We start from the raw sequence: 23,710 nt of genomic DNA on the forward strand, positions 1-23,710 counted from the left end.
AGCCTTATCTAGGGATATAGACATCCCCCCTCCTCCTCTGCTGGAAATAATAGTTAAGAGAAGTTCCTCAGAGTTGATCTGCATTTATTTTTTCTTGTAGTTGTAGTAGATTGAGGATTAGATGTACACTTATTCAAGCACACAAAATGCAATTTAATTCCCTATACATTTATAAACAGGGCCCTTTCTAATACAAGATAGAGCAGTGGGTAAATTTCTCAGATATTAAAATAAGTGTTATGGTACGTGGACAAACTTAAGCAAGCATGAATCCAGTGATTTTGACAATTCAGAATCTAAGACCAAAGACCAGTGGGATTATTTTCTTAAAATCAATAACAAGTGGTGGAGGAGGGGGGTGGGAAGTTCATAAATGCCACCTGTGATCTACACTGAAGAGAGCAATGTATATACAGATGACTTTTTGAATAGTACAATCTACATGTTATCATGCAGAAACTAAACACATAATTTTTTGATAAACTAAAATGTGTATGTACTTATCTTGATTTAACCCTAAAAAGACGGGGGGGGGGGGGGGCTGATTTAGCCCCACCCCCTCGATATTTTTCGTGATAAATCCGCCCCTTGATATTTTTTGACCCCGTCGCTCGCTGAATTTTTACTTTCAAGTCTCACGCAACTTTTGAGACCAAAAATGTGACCCCCGGGTACGCGGTTCCGAAATTACGCAACATTTCGTAAGTGCATGCAGACCCAAAATTACTCAAAAACGTGAATTTGTGTACAAATCCAATGCAAATAGTGTTTTTAGCCAAAATTCATAAATGTATCATTATTTTTCCTTTTACTGCTTAAAATCAATTAATTTTATCTTTTTTATGGTCAAAATAAAGTCCCCGACAATTTCCATTGAGAAAACAATAAAAAACAAAAAGTCGAAAAACAAAGAAATACATAAGAAATTTATAAAACAATAGAATATATAAGAAAATAAATGTGATGTTGAAATTTTATCAGATGCCTATCTAGAGTTTGTGAAACAAAAATTAGCACTTTTCTGGGCATTATTTTATTAATTAGAGCAAACTAATGATTTTACGCATAAATTGGCATAATTAATGAGCCATGAGATTTTTCGCAGAATTTGATATTGTACTTTTGTAGATAATGTCATGGGTAACGCGCGTGCCAATTTTTCGTCGCGATCGTGCAATCGACGGCAGAGATCATTAGGTCTTAGGCGTTAAAATAGCCCAGTCTATTTAGGGTTAAGGATGGACAATCAATTCAGTGTCCCTTATTTTCAGAATATTCTCATATAAATAAGTTCAGGAAGTCCCTATTTAAAAATAAAACAAAGAAACTCTCTCAATTACTTTTTCAAATTGACGTTACCCATGTCCATGTAATTATCAAACTTATTAATATTAGGGGAGGGAACTTTTGGAAATGAAAAGAGTACTCCTCAGGCAAGAATGACATAACATGGGATATAAATATTTATCTTCCCAGAAAGTTATCAAATGGAAATAAATGATCAGTACATTTTTCAAAAAGAGAAAAAGAATTTTCATTGTAAGGAATGATAAAGACATCACTTTATTTTTTTTTAGTAGAAAGACAGGTAAAACAGAGGCAAAATATGAAACACAGGAACAGTTGAATAGCAATAATTACATAAATTAGGGCATTTACACAGTTGACTGCTTGATTGCATTTGAATAGGGTGTGATCAATGGCATGGACTACTGTTAAAACAGGTTGGCTCCTATCTAGGTCAGGATAAGCACATGGAGAAGGAATTTGAAATATGTTGTTACAGATGAATTGTATGTCTGGCATACCTGAGTGGGTATATTCCATTGGCCATGAGTCATCATTTAGGGGAGGACAGGTCCCTGGTTAATTTTAGACTTCCACATTTACATTGTAAACCAGTCTATTCTGGTTTTAACAGATGTTTAAAAAAGTAGAATCTTCTACCTATGTTTTTTTTATTGATGTTTTATTTTGTGATTGTACTTTGGGAAAATTCAAAAGCCTGATGCTTTTTTGTTGACCTTTGAACTATATGATTCTCAGAGGCTTCGTAGGACTACCTGGTTAATGAAGGAACTAGATTAACCTGTTGTCATTCCTATAGGCATTGTGTAGGGACAACCTGGTTCCAGTTGGCAATGGGTTAATTATGAGAAAATGCTGAAGAATACTTACATGTAAACCAGGGCAAGGTAGAACTTAAGACACAAAAAGAGAGATAATGTACTGTTGCTTCTGAACAAGAATTTTAAATCAGATGCCTAATCCATATGAAGAATCATGTAAACTTTAAAATAGAAACAAAAATGACTGAATATAGAAATCTATCTTATTAGAAAGTGTTCATGATCATACTAATGAAGACATTGATATAGATATGAAGGTAAAATCCACCTTCATATCAACACTGCAATTAGTGAACTCTTACTTCCCTGACACAATTAACCACAGGAACAAACTCAGAAGGGAAATTTATACTTCAACAAGCACTGAAACCTTCAAAGTCAAATTACAACGGCCCCCTCAGAAAAACCCCCAAACCCCCAAATCAGAAGTAATATCACCACTCTCATCAGCCAGGAGTAATACTTCCTGGTGGAAGACATGTGTGTAAACAACAAGGTGTTCAAGGTGAATGGTAGATATTAAAGTCTAGCAGACTGCCAATCTTTGTCCTTTGTTCCTCACTGTGTCAAACATCAATATCAGCATCCTCTAATAAGTCAACACTGTCAGTGACGTACCGTGGGTCATGGCATGGGGGGGGGGGAGCCACCACAAAAATTTTGAGTCACTTAGTGTCCTAATTAAGGACAGTGCCATTTAACGGATATGTATCTCATTGATTACATAATGCGAGCATGAAGCATTATAAGCAAATTATAAGCAAATTTTTGTAATCATGATATGTACCTGTCTTGCTAAACAAACAATTCAAGTGCAAAGCGCAAGCGGAAATTCTTGTATATATTGACCCCAAACAGACATTTTAAGGACTATTTTAGGAATCCATTACAGAGTATACATGTCTCACTTTAGTCATCTAATGCGAGTGCCAAGCGCTTGCTGATTTTGTTAGGATTATATACATCTAAACACATGAAGCACTTTTAGTCATTGTAATTATGATTAACATGCGCATCTCATTAATCAAATATTGTTAGCGCGAAATGCAAGCTGAAAATGTAGGAAATTCAGACCTGAAGAGGGGCATTCTAAGGCTTTTTTGTAGGAATTCATGAACACCATGTGTATTTCACTATTTTTTATTTTTAGATCAGAAAAAGGGACATTTTAACCCTAAATCTCCCGGGTATTTTGATTCTTGTCATTCTGGGGGGGGGCCATTATGGGGGGCCCCCCCTTAAGATCTCGGCCGCCGATCGTGCGAGCGACGCAAAAATTTGCACGCTGGTAGTGTGCGATGTAATCTACAAGGCTGTATGGTAAAATTTTCCAAAATAATGAGATTTTATTTTATATGAATTAATTATGCTAATTTATGCATAAATCATACTTTTTGCTCTAATTCACTATATAAAGCTCCTAGAATGCTGATTTTTGTTAAAAATTTTCTTTGTAGCATTCTTAACAATCGTAATTCAAAAAAACTTTGGTTTGGAAATAAATTTCTTATGTATTTTATTGTTTTATGAATTTCTTATGTATTTCTTTGTTTTTTTACTTTTTGTTTTTATTGTTTTTTCAATGGAAATTGTTCCAGACATAATTCTGATCATAAACAAGGCAAAATTAATTAAGTTTAATCAGTAAAAGTAGAAATAATGATACATTTATGAATTTTGGCTAAATACGCAATTTGCATTGGATTTGTACATGAAATCACGTTTATGAGCAATTTTGGGTCTGACATGCACTTGCATAATGTTGCGTAATGTCGTAACCGCGTACCCGGGCGTCACAACTTTGGTCTCAAAATTTGCGCGAGACTTGAATGTAAAAAGTCAGTGAGCTGTGAGGTGAAAAAATTTCGCGCAGCAGATATATCGCGAAAATTGTTGAGGGGGGGCCATTATGGCCTTTCCCCCCCCCCCCCCCGGGAGAATTAGGGTTAAGGACTGATTTTAGGAATTCATGAAGAGCAGACATATCTCACTAATCCACTAATGCAAACATAAGCACGTACAGGAAATGTTTTATATTAAGACCTTAAAAAAGGGGGCAATCACTTTATGTAGCATATGTCACTACATAATACAATAATAACTCAAAGTGTAAGGAAATATATTTGGTGTATATTGACTCGAAAACAGGAGGTTTTAGTGCAATAGGATTATATATCTCATTAAACAGTCTATGCGAGCACCCGTTACAGCGAAGACATACATGTAGGCCCTGAGCAAATTATGTTTCATAAAGTTATGATTTTTAAAAATTTTTCTGTAATATAACATAACATAATAATAATATAACATTATAATGAATTTTGTGTCCCCCCCACCCGTAGTTATGCCACTGAACACTGTTGAATAATTTTTATCATTTCTTTTTAAGAGGCCTCAAATATGGGCTGTTTCCTTGGTGAATAGAATTGTATTGACACTGCTATTGTACCATCAATCAAGATTTGCAGGTCCCTATTGCAACATTCCTTTTTACTCCCAACAACCTTGACACACAATTCTGTTATGTTTTGATCAAAGAGGAGGATGAATTTATTGCAAAATAATGGCTATTTTGGTAATAAATAAACTGGTATTGACACTTTTATTGTCCAATTGATGAAAACAATTGTGGCTCATTTCAACCTTGGATCATAGTACCTATTCTAACCCCACAGACTAGACAAGATCATAATATAGGAAAACAAAACATCATAAAATGCTCTAAATACAGTACAAAAGGTAACTAAATCAAGATAACAAAAGTTAGAAATTGGGTAATACATGTAGGAAAGTGGAAAATAGTGCTATTACTTTAATGTAAAATTATTACTGAACGTTTAAATTGAATTTATCAAATGTTTCATTATCATAAGGGGCACTTTTTATTAATGGGAATGTGTAATTTTTTATTATCTTTGAGAGGCTTTAGTTACTAGTATTACATTTCCCCCTTTCTCGGCAGCTTTGAGGAGTACATTACTCAGGGGAAAAAAAGGCGTTTGATTTTACAATCTGATATTGCATTGCATTATGACTTCTTATATGAGTGGTTGTTAGCTCAAGGTAAACATTGTAGTGATTGTATTACAAAATCAAGCTACCGGTACTTCTCATGTTCAGAATTGACACGTGCCAAAGGGTTGATATCAGGTCAGAGCATGGGTACCATTGTGAGACACCTCGAAAGAATCTGAAATATTTGTAATGGAACACATGGCTTGGTATCCAGGGTACAGTGATGTCTGCTTTGTGTGCTTCATAGGGATAAGTATAAAGATTGATTCTAGATCCTTGATGGAATCCATCTTCATTTTTCCAATAAAATTGCCATTACTCTCAATAACCACTTAATTTTGGTTTTGATAGATGTTTATTGAGCTAGCAATACCTTCTAGGGTACCCCCCCCCCCTTTAAAATGGTAGAGAAAATTCAAATTTTGAAAAATATTTCTATTTTTAATATGAAATTGGGCACTCCAACATGACGAAAAACTTCCATTTGAGAACACTATACCCCAGTTCCCCTTCTCATCAATTCTCTTCTCCAGCCGTAACTGCCTCAAGCAAGCAATTTAAGTATCAAAACACCTGTTTCTTGACGTTGGTCCGAAGATAAAACAACAGCCCGGCATATACAGTCACAGCAGGGGGCCACACACGATGGGATGCATGCGCAGCGCTGAGTGCGGTCCCTGTAAGCATGCCGTCATTTTTATTCGCTTACTTTCCTTATTCCGAGGTCGATTTTCTTCGTTCGAAATTGAAAATGGACTAACATTGGGTTACTGAATACAATATGCCTTTGAAAACGTGATTAAATATGGAATACAATAATTTCATTCCGAAGGTCCTACTACAGGCAGAGAAGTCTTACGTAATAGCGCAGCTGTTGTTTATCTTTTTGTCCTTTGCTCAACGCTCATATACTGGCCTGTGGGGGTGAAATTGAGACAGCGGGGATTACCCCTGGATTACTTGGCCAAGCGCGGTTGATAAGGGCTTGGAAATGATTTTTAAGAGATCCAAATGGAAAATGGGGTACAACACCGCAGTTCGCAATCTGAACTGCGGTATTTTTTCAAATGAAGGTTTGACGTAATGAAAACAAACTCAAGCCTCATAGAATCTGCTAAGTGTGCAGTCCCACTGGTCTTATCCAGACAGGTAGGGACTAGCACTAATTTTGATAAGGGATTTGGTCAGAAACACAGATCCGTGGGCTTGATATTGAAGAACCAAATGTTTAATAAATGCAGCTGCCTCCTCACAGGTGGTAGCTGCATCTGATTCATTGTAGGAGGTTATAATAACACTATATCACTGCTGTCAATGCAAAATGATAATATAGGCAAGTTTTTACGCAAATGAATCAATTTGATATCAAACACTTGGAAAATTTACCTGCATGAATTATTGGAGGATGTGTTTAACAGGTGTTGGACAGAAAGAGGATTGAGTCGATGAAATTGAGTTTCAAAATTCAATCACAGCATTTTAAAGTCTTCCATTGTTAGACTGATTGTAGGCTCAAATTGGATAGATGGTGCTGTAATGCAAGACAAGTGTTGCTTTTTTCCCCTGAAGTTAAAAAAATACAAAGCTCATACATGTATTTTCCTAATTCTTGTCTTTTATGTCTTTAGAATATTAACGAAGTGTTTTTATTTAATTTCAGGGCTGTGTTACATTGTGCATATGTAAACTACATGTGGGAGGAGCATGATAAATGGTTTATTTACAATTCGTCTAATGCCAACTTATTTAATATCATTTGGTATACCACCAGTTCTTCCACTTTCCACTTGGTCTAATTGCCGATTCGTCCACTCACCATTTTGTCTTATAATCAGTTGGTCCAATAGCAATGTATTTCATATACCATTTGGTCTAATTGTACTAAGTGTTTATTGTGCAAAATGATTGAAGAGCAAATGTATATTAGAACAACTTGTTATAAGACAAAATGTTCATAGACAAATGATGATTAGATGAAGTGATGATTGGACCGATTGGTTATTGGGCAAAATGGTTGTTAGATGAAATGTTGATGGACAGAATCAGAACTGCCAACCAGTACGTTTTTGGCGTATTTTAATACGTTTTTGCAACCAAAATACGGCAGTACATTTTTCTTTTAAAAATATGTTTTTGTAAAAAAATATATATATTTTACAAAATCTTAATTTATTGAGAAAAATCATCTCTATATGTCTCTTTTTCATGAAACTTACACAAATATGGTTATTAGATCAATGTAATTTCAGGTGACTTGTTTTTTTTTCAATCATTTTGTTAAAACCAGGGTAAGATATACACATACATGTTTAAATTTTTTTTTAATCTGCAAGAGCAGTGCACATTTTAGCTTTCATGCTGCTTGAGCATTGTTCGAAATAGAAATTAGTTGAATAATACTCACATTGATGTGCATAAATGTATAGCCTATAAAAAGTTTATGTCTACCGTGGGAAGTGGTTTCCAATGTTTCAAGTTTGACTGTATGAATTTGATAATTTCAGGTTGGCCCAAAGACAAATATTCAAATTTGCGTAGTTGGGAAGGGACCCCATCCCCTTTTCCGACAAGTCTTGACTCTTGACAATTCCTGCAACAAAGAAAAAATGATAAAATTATGTTTTACAAGACAATTTTTTTTGCTTTTGCCATATACAGAAAAATTCTTCCAACAAATGGGGTTATCAAATTTGTATAGGTGGCAACCAATTCATTTATTTAAGTTTTAAATGTAAGAAAACCCCTTTGTTGCATGAATTTCTTTGTTGCATCAAGGTGGTTTCATCAGATGGAGTAATAGCAAATAAAATCTCTTTGAACAAGGTTAAAAGCCGCCAGCAGAAAGTATTTAGGCCTACACTTTGCTCAACATCTCTTGCAATTGTGTAGACAAATGATTTCCGCATGACTCCGCAGCTATAGATCATACATAAAGGGAAATATGCTTTTGAGATGACAATTACATTTCGCTGCATCTTGGTTTTGGTATATGTGTAGTACATAATTCGGAGGCATGCAAAAATAAACTACGCAATATTTCCTGAAATATGACTCAGATTTGCTCGACTGGGCATGTGTGGGCACTCGTCTGGCATAGACAGTCATGAACAACAATATTTTACAGACCACATTTGAAATGTTCATTAGCCGCAAACGATCAAGTGTTAAAATCTGGTTTCAGTAAAGGTCAAATTCTTTACTTTTTCACTAAATACAGGTTAATTGATATAATCTGAGCAAATATCTCGTCATAATAGTGCTTGGTTATTGATGTTTTGTCATGCATTCAAATTTCAGTTTGTTTATTAATATAGGTTTTCCAGGTCAAATGTCCGCAGATTGGAACCAATCGTCCATGTAGGTATTTCAAATGTCCGTGTACATGAACAAATGTCCGAATAAGAAAATGGATGTCCGATTAGGGATTTCAAATGTCCATGTAGGTTCAAAGTGTCCATATAGCCAAATCAAATATCTGATTCGGGAAACCAAAAGTCATATAGGGAACTAAATGCCCAATTAGAGAGTGTAATATCCCACTTGTGAAAACAAATGTCGTATATAGATCTCAATTGTCCACGGTTTGAAATAATGATGACTCGAGCGTGATAACTTCATTTTGTCATCTTTCGCTTTTTTATTTTCTGTCACTCAGCTTTCTCTTTTTCTTCCTGCTCGATCTATCCATTTGTTAGACAAGGGATTCCCCCCTCCCTCGTTTCACAACTTCGCTGACCTCCTTAATTTTTATCGTTATTTTTATTTATTTATTTATTCATTTTTTATCTACTCTTTTTTTTGGGGGGGATGGGGGGGGGGGGTCTTGGCCCAGTATGTTTTCATTGTCTTATTTATTTATTTTTGTAAACATTTATATATTTCTTCCCTTTTCATTCTACCCTGCCCCTATTTTGGAGCCGTTTATGTCTTGGTGGAGATGGAGCGCCTTTTTGTATCAGGCTCTTTTTTCTTCCCTCCATTCATTCCACCTTTTCAACCTTTCCTTCTCTACTCAGTTAGGCAAACAAACAAATGTCATATAGTGATTTCAATAGTCTCTATGGGTGTAAAATTTTAAGTTTCTTGCATATTCTGTTGTTTATTTATCAAATAACTACATTCCTTCCACTACATATCCAACGCCACACAACATGATCTACAAACAAAGTATGGATATTATTTACAATATTTTTTACTCCAACCCAGAATATATAAATTTTAACATGGCATTTAATTTCATAATTCATATGAAAAACTCATTATTTGTGAAAAGGTTTGTTCCATACAGTTATGAAACATATTTAACTCATAAAAATAATTATTGTTCAATTCTTCTTGTAAAGTATCAGTTTATATATAAATGAATTTTCTCAGTCTCTCACCCATCCCAAACATGTCATTCATCTTCTTGCAGGCACAAATGAAAATTATTTCTATTTATGTCTGTATTTTTATGATGAATATATCTACAACCTTATTTTTTGTGTCATATACTAAATCATCTCTTCATGAAAATGCATGATATTAATTCAAAACGGTTACATTTCATACACTCATTTGCAATACCGGAGGCATAGCGTGCAACAATCTTGAATGCTGTTAGAAATCCTCTTAATTTTATTTTGGTAATTCAGATAAACATCTTAGACAATATAATTTTCAATGTTGGATTTGATTTTGATTACTTTAAGTCGCTTTGATTAGATGGGGTGTGTAGGGTGTATCTACATGTAATTCGATAAGAAGTAATTATTTTGATAGGCTCACTCAGGCAGGGTAGCCATTTCAAATTCTTGTTGTTAAAAAAATCATTATTATGCAACTAACCTTTATTTAATAAAAGTACTTCCTATTCCTTAATTGATTCAAACAATAGTTCTGTCATAAATAATGATTATTCATTTTTTATATCTTTTTAATCATTGGTTAATAACCTTGTTTCGGATCCTCCTGCTATATGGAAGACTAGCAGAGTGATGCCTACATTGTCAATTTTTGATGAGAACAGATATTTAGACATAACAATCAATTTCAGTGCATTTTCCTTTAAATAAATGTTATTTATGTTACACTCTCGATATAAAGCATTTTTTTTCTGTTAAGCTTTCAAAAAATTTTCAAGTATTTTCCCCTTTTTTTCCCAATAAACCAAGTTGTAATTGGTTTTACCCTATTGATTGAATAATCTTTACTGCTGAACAGAATTTTGATACTTAATGTGTACATTTGTCATACATTATAAGAAAAATTCAATCTCTTTTCAGCATCATAAGCAAATGAACATTTGAATTACCTAAACGACATTTGATTTACCTATGTACGACATGATGTCTTAATTTATGCATGATTATGTAACATTTGCTATTGAACGGATATTTGAATTCCCTATGGACATCTTATTTACCTATTAGGACATATCATTTGCATGATGGACATTTGATTTACCTATTGAAAATAAATTCTATTCCACGAGGTTGGGTCAAAAAGTGTGACAGAGAAGTGCAAAATTAAATTCTTCCAAAACGATTCCTTACTGATCTACATGTTTTCCAGCACTATTGAACTAACTGATTTCAATAAAATTATGTGTGTTCACCTTCATACTTCTATGTCATGCATCATAACAATCGGAATGGAATAACAACGTTACATGGACTTTTTTTAACAACTAGTATATTTTCTATTCTAAAGTAACACAAAATGATTATTATAATACTTTTTCTCATGGAAACTATGGTCATGACAGTAACATTCAATGACAATACTTCTCAAATGAATTTTACAACATTATAACAATGATTATAGTAACTACACAAACATCAAGTAGTTTCTCACCTATTTAAATTTTTCATAGCTTAACTTTTCTGTGATAATTTTTTTTTTTTGACAGATAACTGACCCAAAACAGGTTTATATAAACCTTGAAACATGTCAAATATAGAGACAGGATGGAAAAACTTATAATCCTCATGTACTTTCTTCTATGATGTGGAATAATATTTGTAACTACGTTACATGGACTTCTTGTCCATGTAACAAAGGTGCAATGTAAATGACTTGCTTATATTATACTCTAGTGACACAAAAAGGTTTTCAAAACATTTTTTCATAGAAACTGTGGTAATGATGAATAACATTCAATGACAGAACTTCTCAAATGCATTTGACAACATTTTAACAATGATTATAGAAACTACACAAACATCAAGTAGTTTCTCACTTAGTTTTTGAATTTTTCATAGCTTATCTTTTCTGTGATAATTTTTTTTTGATAGATAACTGACCCATAACAGGTTTATAAAACTTTGAAACTGTCAAATACAGAGACAGGATGGAAAAACAATATCCTCATGTCCTTTTTTGAGTTTTCTCTATGATGTGGAATAATATTTGTAACTACGTTACATGGACTTCATGTCCATGTAACAAAACAGAAAAAAAGGGTTTAATATCTGAAACAGGTACTGTTTGTAATATGTACATGTAGATGTGGCAACATTTATATGAAACAGAAAATAACAAACTTTCTAAACTTATTTTTCCTCCAAGTTTAAATATAGATGGTAACAAAACATATCTATGAAGTAAACTTTGAGCATATGTAAAATTTTGAGGGTAAGTATCAAATAAATACTTTGTCTTCAATAAATGGTGTTAAACATTTTTTTCTTTGGCACCAAGATAAAAATGTAGCACACTAAAACAAGTTTCAGCTTTACAAATATATGTCAAGTAATAAAAAGTTGAATATTCTTTTTCACACACTGAGTTGTAGAGTCATGTTCACACACTGAGTTGCAAGGTGATGTTCACACACCGAGTTGCATAGTAATTTTCACATACTGAATTGTAATAGTTTTGAAATTTTAATAAGAGGTTAATTGTCTCTGCATTTGAGAAAATGTTTGGTTTACTTTCTGATAAATTTCTTACATATTTATTTCTTTTGCTCAAATACTATGTTTACATTTGTAAATTTCAGAGCAAACCACCTAACTTGAAGGTTATAAATGTTATGTTTAAAAAACCAGCAAAGACGTTGAATATTCTATTGCTAAAAAGAAAAATAACACACTTTCTTGTCACTTCAAAAACTTGAGATTCCAAGTTTGATCACCCCTATCATGACTATATTGTATATGCTTTACAAGATAATTCAAGTTTGATTTCTTTTTCCAAGTGATTAGAGCTGATGTAAAATTTGATAATTTATAAAAAGACTGCCTTTTTATATTTATCTCTTTTTTTTCTTTTTATTTCTTTTTCTTTTTTCTTTTTTTTAATGATACAATATTTTGTAAATCTGTTGATGGCTTGTGATTGTTTGTGATTTGTTCAATAAAAACATTAAAAAAATACATAGTTTTGAAATTTGGCAAAGATAATCTGTACTGGAAGATGTTTTTGAAATTTACCTGAAATTACATTCATCTAATTACCAAAGTTGTGTAAGTTTTATGAAATAGAGACATATAGAGATGATTTTTCTCAATAAAATACGATTTACTAAAAAAAAAAATTATATACTTTTTAAAGAAAAAAACTTAGAATCTACAGGCACATTTTGGTTGCAAAAACGTACTAATTACACTAAAGACGTACTGGTTGGCATCTCTGGAATATATTAATATTTGATGTTGCTATTTATTATAAGCTAAAGAGAGAATATATTGGATTGGGTGGCACAGCTGTAGTATTCCTATTTTTAAATCGGGACATTAATCCACTCCTGTCCTATTAGATTACTGGTACTACTTGTCGGGTATAATTTTATTAATAAAAAGGGGGCCAGCAATATAATCCTAACTTCATCTTGAGCTATAAGTATAGTCCTAAGTTCTTCCACCACTGAATTAAAGGGGGATGCATTTCAAGTTTATGCAGTGGCATACCTAGGATTTTCCACAGGGGGGGGGGGGGGGTGGGCAAAACCGGCCGAAAAATTTGACGGGCAAAAAAAAAAGAAAAAAAGGTCTTCAATCGCAGCAGAAAAAATTTGACAAGCAAAAAAAAAAGAACAAAAGGTCTTCAATCGTACAAAAAAAATTCAAGAGCTTGTCAGGGGGGGGGGAAATAGGTCTTCAAGCCCCCCCCCCCCGTAGGTACGCTAGTGTATGAGGATAATTAAATACCAGATACGATCACAAACCAGAATTTATAAGTTGAGAAAATTTCTGTAGCAAAAAGGCCAACTTTTGACATCACATCTTCACTGATAAGCTGCTCTTAAAATTTATGAAAAGTACGGTTAAAACCTCATGAAGATGCATTTTTTTATCAACAGAATCCTCACCTAGCTATTCAGCATATTCAATGTTGAGTTCAGATATTGAAAGCTACATTTGGAAGCGAGAAATCTACATTTTTTTAAACGAAACGTTTTATCCAGCAAAAAATGCAATAGGTATGACTGTAGTAACATATTTTCCATATATTAGGATGATTTATGCTGACAAAATCGGAAAAATTCATGCATAAATTGTAAGTACTAAAGCGAGAACGAATGTTCCTTTCAGAAAAACACAACAAGGAACAAGAAAAATTACCACGCGGTGAATATTCAGATTAAACCTTATACGACGTTACACAGGACAGAGGCAATTTCGCGGCTCTCCACCGGCCAAACGAAATAGGAGATCGACCGATAATGGTTTCCTGCTATTGACACTTAAATAGCTGATAACTTCAGCACACACCAATGAAGCTAGTCGCTTAGTACAATACGATAGCCGTGATTTTTCTTCACAATGTTACAAATTCACGGCAGACTTTCTTCAAATTTTGAAGGAAACTTCGTCCGATTAAATATACTTTTTTTTTAGTATGTATTTAGTGATGTTTGAATAACATATTCAGATGAAATTTGTGAGAAAAATACTTCACAATTTTGTACACCGATGTGCAATAACGACGTTACAAAAAAAATTTTGGCGGACTTTTTATGTCCCAACTTTTTGAAACGGGATTTTATAATGAATTTGTGTCAAGCCAAGACTCTCATTTGGGGCATGATGAGGGTTTGGTGTGGGTCATATTTTGTACTGATCTTACTTATTTATGATGCTTTGTATGAAAATGAGAGCATTCTGATTTTTTGATATTTTCTTGTCACAAATTTTACTCACATTTTAGTAAGACATCCACACTTTCACTCTTAAAAATAAAAACACATGACAACCAAGCTGTTATTGTATTATATATTTGTATCCTCATATATATCTCATAAAAATACAAAATTTGAATACCCAATATCATATTACTTTGACAACAATTGATGATGATACTAAAAATGACCCATTTATCTGGATTGATCCCAACCTCGTGGAAACACCCTTCTCTAAGGACATTTTATTCATCTATTGGGATGCAAGTCTGGCTAATGGGACATTTGAATTCCCTATTGACATTTGAATTACTTAATTGGATACTTGCTCTGACACGGCGGATATTTGACCTGGAAAACCTATATGAAAGATGGAAAATTGATACAAATGGATATTCATAAAATTTCACCCCTCTGCTTTCTTCACTGAAACTGGTGGCTTCGAAGGCAGACATGAAAAGGTCCTTATTGCCGTTCTTTCTTTTGTGCTTCTTTGGAAATGAACAGCTGGTTTGTTGCCTGTTGGAACTCCAGTCATAGAATCGTCTTGGTCCATGAATTTCTTTGTTGCAAAGGCATTTCCTATGTCTTGTGGAACTCTGCGGAGCCTGGCAGCCTGCCAACAATTTCTATTGAATTGAGTTGATAGAACCTGCTAATATTAACATTGATTTTGTGGGGGTGGATAGTACTGAATGATACATGTATTTAGCAGCCAGTTTCTTTGTTTACCAAATGTATGATATTTTCAACACTGAAAAGCCCTATTATTGTTCAATGTCAATTTTTTTTTAGCAATGCGATGTACATGTAACACCCCATATTTTTTCAAATAATAGAATGGTATTTTGACTGTTGTCACCATTAGGGTTTTATTCTTCGAGGCACATGACCCCTTTGGCGTTAAATTGACTGGTTTTACATCGTTGAAAAGTTAAAGCACTTATTTTTCTTTGTGAATGCTATTGATAATTGTAGTCCAATGACTTTTGCCCAGAAAAGGAAGAAATGCCATTTATATTACAACAATATTAATAGAATATTCAAAACATAGTTAAATACAACAGACATGCATACAGTAGACCCATCTTTTATGATTTATTTTCTTATCTTATTAACATATACAATCACCCCCCCCCCATTTTTCAAGACAGAAACAACATCTTCTTTAAGTTTAATTCAAAATTTTCAACTATTCATTCTAAAAACGCAAAGTTTCTTGTGTGGTCGCCCCACTCAGGTGCTAAATCTTTCATGTACCCCTGAATTAAGGATGGTTCTCAATATCAATTGATATTTGATATGTTTGATTATACCGGGGTAATCAATTTTATGTGTAATATTAATACGTTGTCCCTGAATACATGTGCATGTATGAAAGTAGAATACTGTTATCATTGAAAAAGTAGAACAGAACTTAATGGCACTTGGTATCATTACTCTTTTTCTTTTAATTTTTAGCTGATCCAATGGATGACTTCACGGAAATGGCCGGCAAATTCCTTCCAAATAGGGAGCCCTCTGTCATCTACATGGAGAAAACAGCCGAGGAATGCGCCAGATTCTGCGTTTCCGCCATGACCTTCATATGTCGTTCCTTTGATTACATTGCTGCCGAACGAACATGTAATTTATTTGACGTTAGCAGGTCGCAAAACGGAAGACTTTTCAGTCGTCAGGGTGTTACGCATTATGAGAGGATTTCTCAGACAAGTATGTTGCATTAATAACGTATTGTTCAGATAATAAAAAGTATTTGGTAATACATACATGTACATATGTAATTCTTGGAAACCATTTAATATTTGTGTGTATATGACATTCCAAATTGTTTTGTACAAACAAATTGATTTTCCATAATATATTAGATTGAATCATGGAAAATAAAAATATCTGAATTTGAATCTGAATCCATCCATTAAAAAAAATTGCTGTTAATATAGGAGCTATATTAAGTTAATGGACAACTTTGTTTGTCCCAATTGTCATTGTTTTGAAAATAAAAACATATTCATACAACGTAAACAGACAAAGAGCAAGATGAGACAGTATGGGGCTGTATGTGGGTCAGGGTTACAAAAGAGAAATCCTTTCCTGTTGCCCAGAGGCATTTGAACCCTCGATTATTACTCTTTTTAGCTACATGTATAAAGGGAAACATTTTTTTGTTCAAACTTTTTTTTTTGGCTGTAGTGGTTTTCCATCTGAAAGCTATTATTATTATTCATGTCATGACACAAAGACATGCCATTCCTTGTTACATGACCAAACAGCATATTTTTTTTTTAATTCTATGGGACAAAGAGTTTCTGGGTGAAAGGTTTTTTTTATTGTCTATTAGAGAAGGAAATTGTGTTGCAAATGTGCAAGATTCTATTATGTGTATTGAGTGTTGATAGAACAGCCCTGGTAAAATCTGATTTCATAAGATTTCATTGTTCCTTTACATCCTGGTTCTCCTTATGTCCATATTTGCTGGTATATTACTCCGCTTCCAGTTTAGTATGAAATTGAAATAATTTGTTTTCAAAAATAAGTACATGTAAGAACTTTTTTGTGGAGTTGAGTATAGGTTAGTTTCCATTGTCTACAGATTCCCATGGGAAACTGATGACAAATTGATTCCTGAGATATGTCATATAGCATTTTTCCAGCAGTAACAATATTGTGGGGTTTTCTTTTGTCTGAATGGTACTAAGAAAAATGATACCACCCAGCCCAATGGCTAGGATAGGCTAATACATGCTCGAGTACAGCCATAATATACTGTCATATCATCAGCATTCATGCGAGCTGTGGTATCAGTCAATTTTGGTCAAAACCTCGATTATGAAATTTTTGCAGAAAATAAGAGTTCATAACTAAATTCCTAGGCAGCAATTTATTTCAGTGTCTGAGATATTAGGGGATTTCCACTACTATGCCATACAAATTGTTGATAAAATGCAAAATCCCATTGGAAACGTATACTGTAGCAAATACATATTATAATATAATAAAGTCATATTAGACTGTCATATCATTGGCATTCATCCAAACTATCATATCAGTCAATTTTGGTCAAAATATTCATTTTGAGGTGCTTGCAGAAAATGAAAGTATAAGTCCTATTCAATTCATAATTCCTGGCAGCAATTTGTTTTAGTTTCTGAGATATGAGGGGATTTCCATGACAATTTCTTTACAATTTTCATACAAATTGTTTGTAAAAATGCGAAAATGCCATTGGAAACGTACTGTAGCAAAGCAAACAATAGCTGTGCGCACTTAATAAGCAAATTAAAAGTAGCAGTCAGCCAAATCGTTTTATCAACACTGCATAGACTTTGCACATGAAAAAGCGATACAACATTTTGCCTGACCGCGTGCATTGAAATCGCCGTCAGGTTCGTTGTATCCTCTTGGCATTTTTGTACAGGGGAAATCTAAACTGCTCAAACCAAAATTACAAGCATGTACAAATAGTTCTCTTGCGATTTTATCTGATCCTTGGTTTTATGTGAAAATAAAGATACCAATGTCTAGCAATTGTCTTGGTCTTTCCAACCATGTATTTTTCTCACAGTGAATATGTTGTAAGGCTGGGGAAGTGTGAAAACTTTGAAGTTGATTTTCTCTGAAAAAAGGTTTACGCTGTCGTATGTGTGATTTGGATGAACGGCAACGATATAATAATAATAATAGCTAGATTTAAAAATTTTCCAAGAAATAGGCAAAATACGACAAAAGGTGGGGGTGAATTTAGCAGGCCCTGAAGGGGGTAGGCTTTAGTTTGCCAGCATGTGTTTGTATGTAGCTGATAGAAAAATCCTACTTTTTTGTCTCCAAATGGTTATAAAACAATAAATGTGGCCTTACTGCAAAGCAGAAACGCCTTTTGCCTCAATTACATGTATGCCACATTGGGGGCTCCAAAAAGCACAATATTTTAATAGTCAAGCTATAGATAAGGGTGGGGTACCTTTGACAGGCCCTTGCGGGACTATGCTTTGAGGTTCCCAAACTTTATTGCATGCAACATGCAGAGCAATGCCTCCTCTAAGTTTTCCAAGAGGTTCCATTCACATAAAAGTTGTTTTAATTGGTAAAAATGCCTTTTGCCTTCCGATACCATCTCAGTAATATATACTTTTCCAACGCTTTGCACAATACATGCTTTCTGCGTGTACGTCACACCAACAAAGGTGATACAATACCGATTCAAGCCATTGTACTCTCTTGAAAGGAATGCCAGCGATCGCACTTGTAGCAGTATCATTAGTGTGACTAAGATGCAGAGGTTGCTTTTTGGTGTCACTTTGTAATATCATGTAATACCATAGAAAGTATTTGCCCTTTGTCAGGGATTGCATATCCCTGGTCTAAGCATATAAATACATTAATGCTGTCATGAAGCACATCAATATTCTAATTAATATATCCTCTTTCATGTCAAATGCTGGTGTTATGCATTAGTTGTTGTTTATAATAAAACAGATAAATATCAATGCAAATGCAAATTCTAGACCAAAAACATGAAAATTTTGGCATAAATTCTCGTTTTTTTTTTTTTTATAATTCGGACTGTCCAGAAAACAATTGCAATCGATTTCTACTATCTAAACTATATTAAAAAGCACATTTATTTAGAATTTTCCTTTTGTCTACTCGAGAGCAATATTACCATTACTGGTTTCTACTATTGTAGATAATGTATACATTAGGGTATGTTAAAATATAATCTTGTTTCACATATTGTTGTTTGCTTCAGATGTTTGCATATTATTTGACTGATGGATATGTATGTATGTATTTTATTATTTTTTTACCATATTCCAGTTTTGTTACAATATGTTAATGTTTTGTACTAACTATAGGACCCCATTGGAAATAAGCCTTTCAGCTTTCATGGGCTATCCTGTCAAGGTTATCTTCAATTTCATTGTAATCTCTTGTGATATTCTTGACAAATACAATCAATCAATCAATGAATCAAAAATATGAAAATAAATCCAAGATGGCTGCCTAAATCGCCAATTTTTAACCCCGTGGGACACAATTTGGCTAAGGGAACATTAAGATTCATTAACATGGCTATTACAATAATGACAAAGTTACCAAAGTTGTGGTAGGCTCTCTTGAGACTAAAAAAGATTTCTTTGTTTTACAGCTGATTGTACTAATGTGAATGGAATCCAGTATCACCCATGTCCATCTGGTCGATGTATCCCTAATGATTGGTTATGTGATGGAGATAACGATTGTGGTGACTTTACTGATGAATCAAATTGTGGTATGTAGGATACTTTATTCCATATTTCTACATTTGATCACAAATCTTTCTGTACCATAATTCAAATTGATTAAGTGTTTCATACCGCAAAACTGTAAAATAGCCTTAAAAGGGACACACTGAAACTTTTGGACATGCACTCATCAGAGTGAAATCGCAAACATGACAAGAACGCTGGAGCGAAAGAATATATAAATTCCAATCAAATAACTTGAATTAAGCCCTTCAAAATGTATTTCAAAGCAGTATCATTTGTTGGAGTGTTGAAGAATTTTTTAGAAATAGACTTCCTCAAATAGATTATACTTCAGTGTTTAACTTTATAAGAATGCAGTGATCGGTTGATGCTTTGATGATTATGGATTTCAAAAGTTTCAAAACTCTTCATGTATTACATCTACCAGTCGAGCACCAGCTAATCATCTAATAAGATTTAATGTTATGTCAAATAAAAAAGAAAATCCCAAATCAGATTTTATTCCAAGTATCCCGTATTGCTTTATTCCAAGCCCCTTAATTATCCTTTTTTATCTTTGGATAATTACTTTAGGTACATCAGCGGAAGCATTTGAAGTCCGTATCGTCAACGGGACTGCGCCTAATGAAGGTCGCGTTGAAGTAAAGTACCGTGGCGAGTGGGGATTGGTATGCGACGATGAGTGGGATCTGAATGATGGACATGTCGTTTGTCGGCAGTTAGGATACAGCAGGTATTCACTCATATTATTCTCAGGAAAATGGCCATTTAATCCTCAGATCTTTGAAAGTCTTCCAAGAATCAAAGTCCAGGGGTTGTTTGCGAGAAGAGATGCAATCAATCACAACTCTCAAAATCAATCATTATTGATTTTCAACCAATCAAAAGTGTGCACTTGGGACTTGCAATTGATATTTTGACTTATTTCTAATTGCAATTCTTTTTGTAATGGGCCCCTCAGCTTGCATGTTTACAATAAGTAGCGAGACTGACCTATTTGTTACAAAAATCTGTAGAGTGGTGCTAATAATTTAATGAACTTAACCAGAAAATGAACATATTTGAAGTGTTCACATCCTGCCATGTTTGGATATTCAATTGTGAAGTCAGGTGATACAATATTACATTCAATGAAGTTTGTTTTTCTGGGATTGGCGGATATTGTATTGCTGTTGTCTTTATTCAAATCTCAGCATGAAGGAGTGCATTTACTGTTGGGGATTACTAACTGTTTTGCACCACTGTACATGTACATGTATGTGTAATAAATTCTGTTTGCCATAACTTATAATATAGAAGGTGGTAGAAAGGATGACTTCCACAAAGTAAGATGAAAGATGTTTAAGATTGAGTTCAGGGAAAATAAGTTAAACAAAATTCTAGGTGCTAATTTTTTGCCTCACCCAAAATGTCTTCTTTCTATTCCAGTTTATATTGGATGATATTGGGATTGTAGGTGCTCTTCTTCGTTTTCTTATTGCTTTTATGGGAATGTTATAGTCAAATTTGGCCTGAGCCATGATGTATATCCCCCCCCCCCCCCGGAGTTACTTAATATGATTAATACATGTATGAGATTGAAAATCATATACATTTTAGTATATGAATAAGCAAATACTGGGGATACTCAAATCCCCAGCAGTTGATGAAAAAATGAGGATGGTGATAATGAGAGTTCGGTTTAATGTGTATAGCACTTTTTGCCACAGGATGCCGAATACAACTATTATTATCCTGGCTCAAGCTACGACTTTGTCAGCAGCAATCAGTGCATTCTAGGAATTAAACCTGCCGGTCTTGCCTGCTAGGTACAGTAGATTATTCCTAACATCATTATCTGTTTTCATTTATGTCAATCACCCTCCCCCCCCTTAAATCAGAGGTGCATCAGATGTCTATATTGTAGGTGAATTTGGTCATGGAAGCCTGACAGAAATCTTGTTGGATGATGTACAATGTACTGGAACTGAACAATCCTTAGCAGACTGCACCCATGCTGGATGGAACTTACATAACTGTGTGGTTGGAGAGGCTGCAGGTGTACTCTGCAAACCAGATCAAGGTCTGATATGTTCTATTTGAAGTTTGATTTTTGTATAGGGATACAAACTTTCAGACAAATATATGTAACCCTACTTTTTAACAGGTGTGGAGGTGTCTTGATGTAGTTGTTCAGTCACTTGACTCTTAACCCTAAATAGACTTGGCTATTTCGACGCCTAAGAAGACTGGGGGGGGGGCTGATACAGCCCCCTTATGACCTCAGCCATCAATTGCGAAATCGCGACATAAATTGACACACACGTTATCCGTGGCATAATGTACAAAACTGTAAGATCAAATTTTGCAAAAAATCTCATTGCCAATTAATTTTGCTAATTTATGCATAAAATCAAAGTTTGCTCTAAGTGACTAAATAATGCCCCTAAATGCTAATTTTTTGTTCACAGACTCTTTATAGGAAGCTGATCAAATATACCCAAAAATACCTACTTTAAGCCCTGTTTCAATTTTATGTGAGGATATACATGTAAAGTAAATAGATGAACTGTCCTAATAACTCAATTTGTCAGTTTAGGTGGTAAAACCAATTTGCCCTTGCACTGACTTTTGTTGGGAATACAAACCGCACAGAGGAGTGGTTTTGAATTGAAACCACAGACCAAATCTTTAGTGTCTTCTTGGGTGAATGATGTTTGATCATCTAGTTCCATTCAAGCTTGAAATGGTCTGAAATATCAATTTGGCTATCAAAAAAATTAAGTCTTTTAACCATAAAGTGGGGGGGGGGGGCATGCCATCAGGCCCCCCCCCTCCCCTCAATGCTTCATGCAATATTTCTGAATCGCAAAAAGATAGGGGTGCAAAATTTTATGACTTTTTTCTTTGAAGTCTCACGCAACTTTTGAGACCAAATTTGAGATGTATGGGTAAAGTGCTGTGACGCCACATGACTTTTTATGAGACAATGTCATGCCGAAAATGGCTAATTTTTTATACATGTACAAAGGCTATGGGAGATGAAATTCATAAAAGGTTGATTAGCTTTCATTCTTATTGATAATTAATTTAGGGTTTAATTTAGTTAAATAGTTTGTAATTGTTTCCATAAAAAAAACAAAGAAATACATAAGGAAAAATTTGGCTTTTGCAACAAAGGTGATATTTCTTTATTTATTTATTAGAACATATTTATTCAGGTACAGCATAAAACTTTTTCATCAATGACCTGATAAAAACATAAAGAACAACATAAATCATCAAATCATACATGAAAATAAAGTCAAAATCTAAATCAAAGCTAACAATACTTAGTAACATTAATAAACAAATATTGTTACTTAAATGATAATATGAATCAAACTAAAATATATTAAGTTATCAAAGGGAACAGTTACTAATTTTAAAACTACTAATTGTATGATTTATTCATTGATAAAACGCTGAACAATAAAATGATTATGGCATTATACAAAATCGAGTGAAACAATTGGCAATCAGTTATAAATATATGTCTAAAACTATAAAATATCGAAGGGTTAATATCATTACAAATAATAGCAACTTGACAACAATGTTAAAGATGAATAAGGGAATTGTATATTATAACAAATGAAATATAATATAATTAATATATATTTATTTCGATGCCATCATGTGAATCGCGGCTGAGATCAGAAGGGGGGGAGGGGCCATCATGGCCCACCCAGTTCTCAATACATCTCAAATAGCCCAGTCCTTTTAGGGTTTAATTTCCGTATATCGTCCCTAAATGATTTGCCCCTTTAGACTAGGCTTGTGCGGTTCTAGTCTTGGCGAGAGTCGACTCTGATTCTTGCCCCAGGCGTCGGTTCCAAAGAGAGTCGACTCCCAGTGCCGATAATGAGCTTTGAGACAATGCCTCAATTATTCCCCTACCGTATAGACATACCCCTATCTCAGTGTGCACTCGCTTCGGTTCTTCTCCCAACTCCCTGGTCCTTCCATTCTCTCCCAGTTATCACATATCCAACTCACTGCAGACATTCTCTCCCCATCACAGGCGCATAGCCAGGGGGCGGTGAGGGCGGTCGCCCCCCCAAAAAAACGTCCCCAAAAAGAAAAAAAGAAGGGGAAAAAGAGAGGAGAAAAGGAAAAGGGAGGGAGGAAAGGGAAGAAAGGTAGCTTTGTGTTTTTTTTTTCTCAAAAGACAAACTCCTCCACTCTTGCTCTAA

The 23,710-nt window shown here is 34.1% G+C and overlaps 1 protein-coding gene across 1 annotated transcript in view; it reads left to right on the forward strand.

Moving 5' to 3' along the window:
* Positions 1–15,689: 15,689 nt before the first annotated feature.
* Positions 15,690–23,710, forward strand: part of LOC121431718 (neurotrypsin-like) — a 30,562-nt gene continuing 22,541 nt past the window's right edge. Inside the window, exons 1-4 of the mRNA XM_041629380.1 lie at positions 15,690–15,960; positions 19,397–19,519; positions 20,070–20,229; positions 21,377–21,558. Of these exons, the coding sequence (XP_041485314.1) occupies positions 15,717–15,960; positions 19,397–19,519; positions 20,070–20,229; positions 21,377–21,558 (709 nt within the window). The 5' untranslated portion in view covers positions 15,690–15,716. The remainder of the gene's footprint in view (positions 15,961–19,396; positions 19,520–20,069; positions 20,230–21,376; positions 21,559–23,710) is intronic.

This window comes from Lytechinus variegatus, chromosome 18 (genome assembly GCF_018143015.1).
Source record: "Lytechinus variegatus isolate NC3 chromosome 18, Lvar_3.0, whole genome shotgun sequence".
Classification (NCBI taxonomy): domain Eukaryota; kingdom Metazoa; phylum Echinodermata; class Echinoidea; order Temnopleuroida; family Toxopneustidae; genus Lytechinus; species Lytechinus variegatus.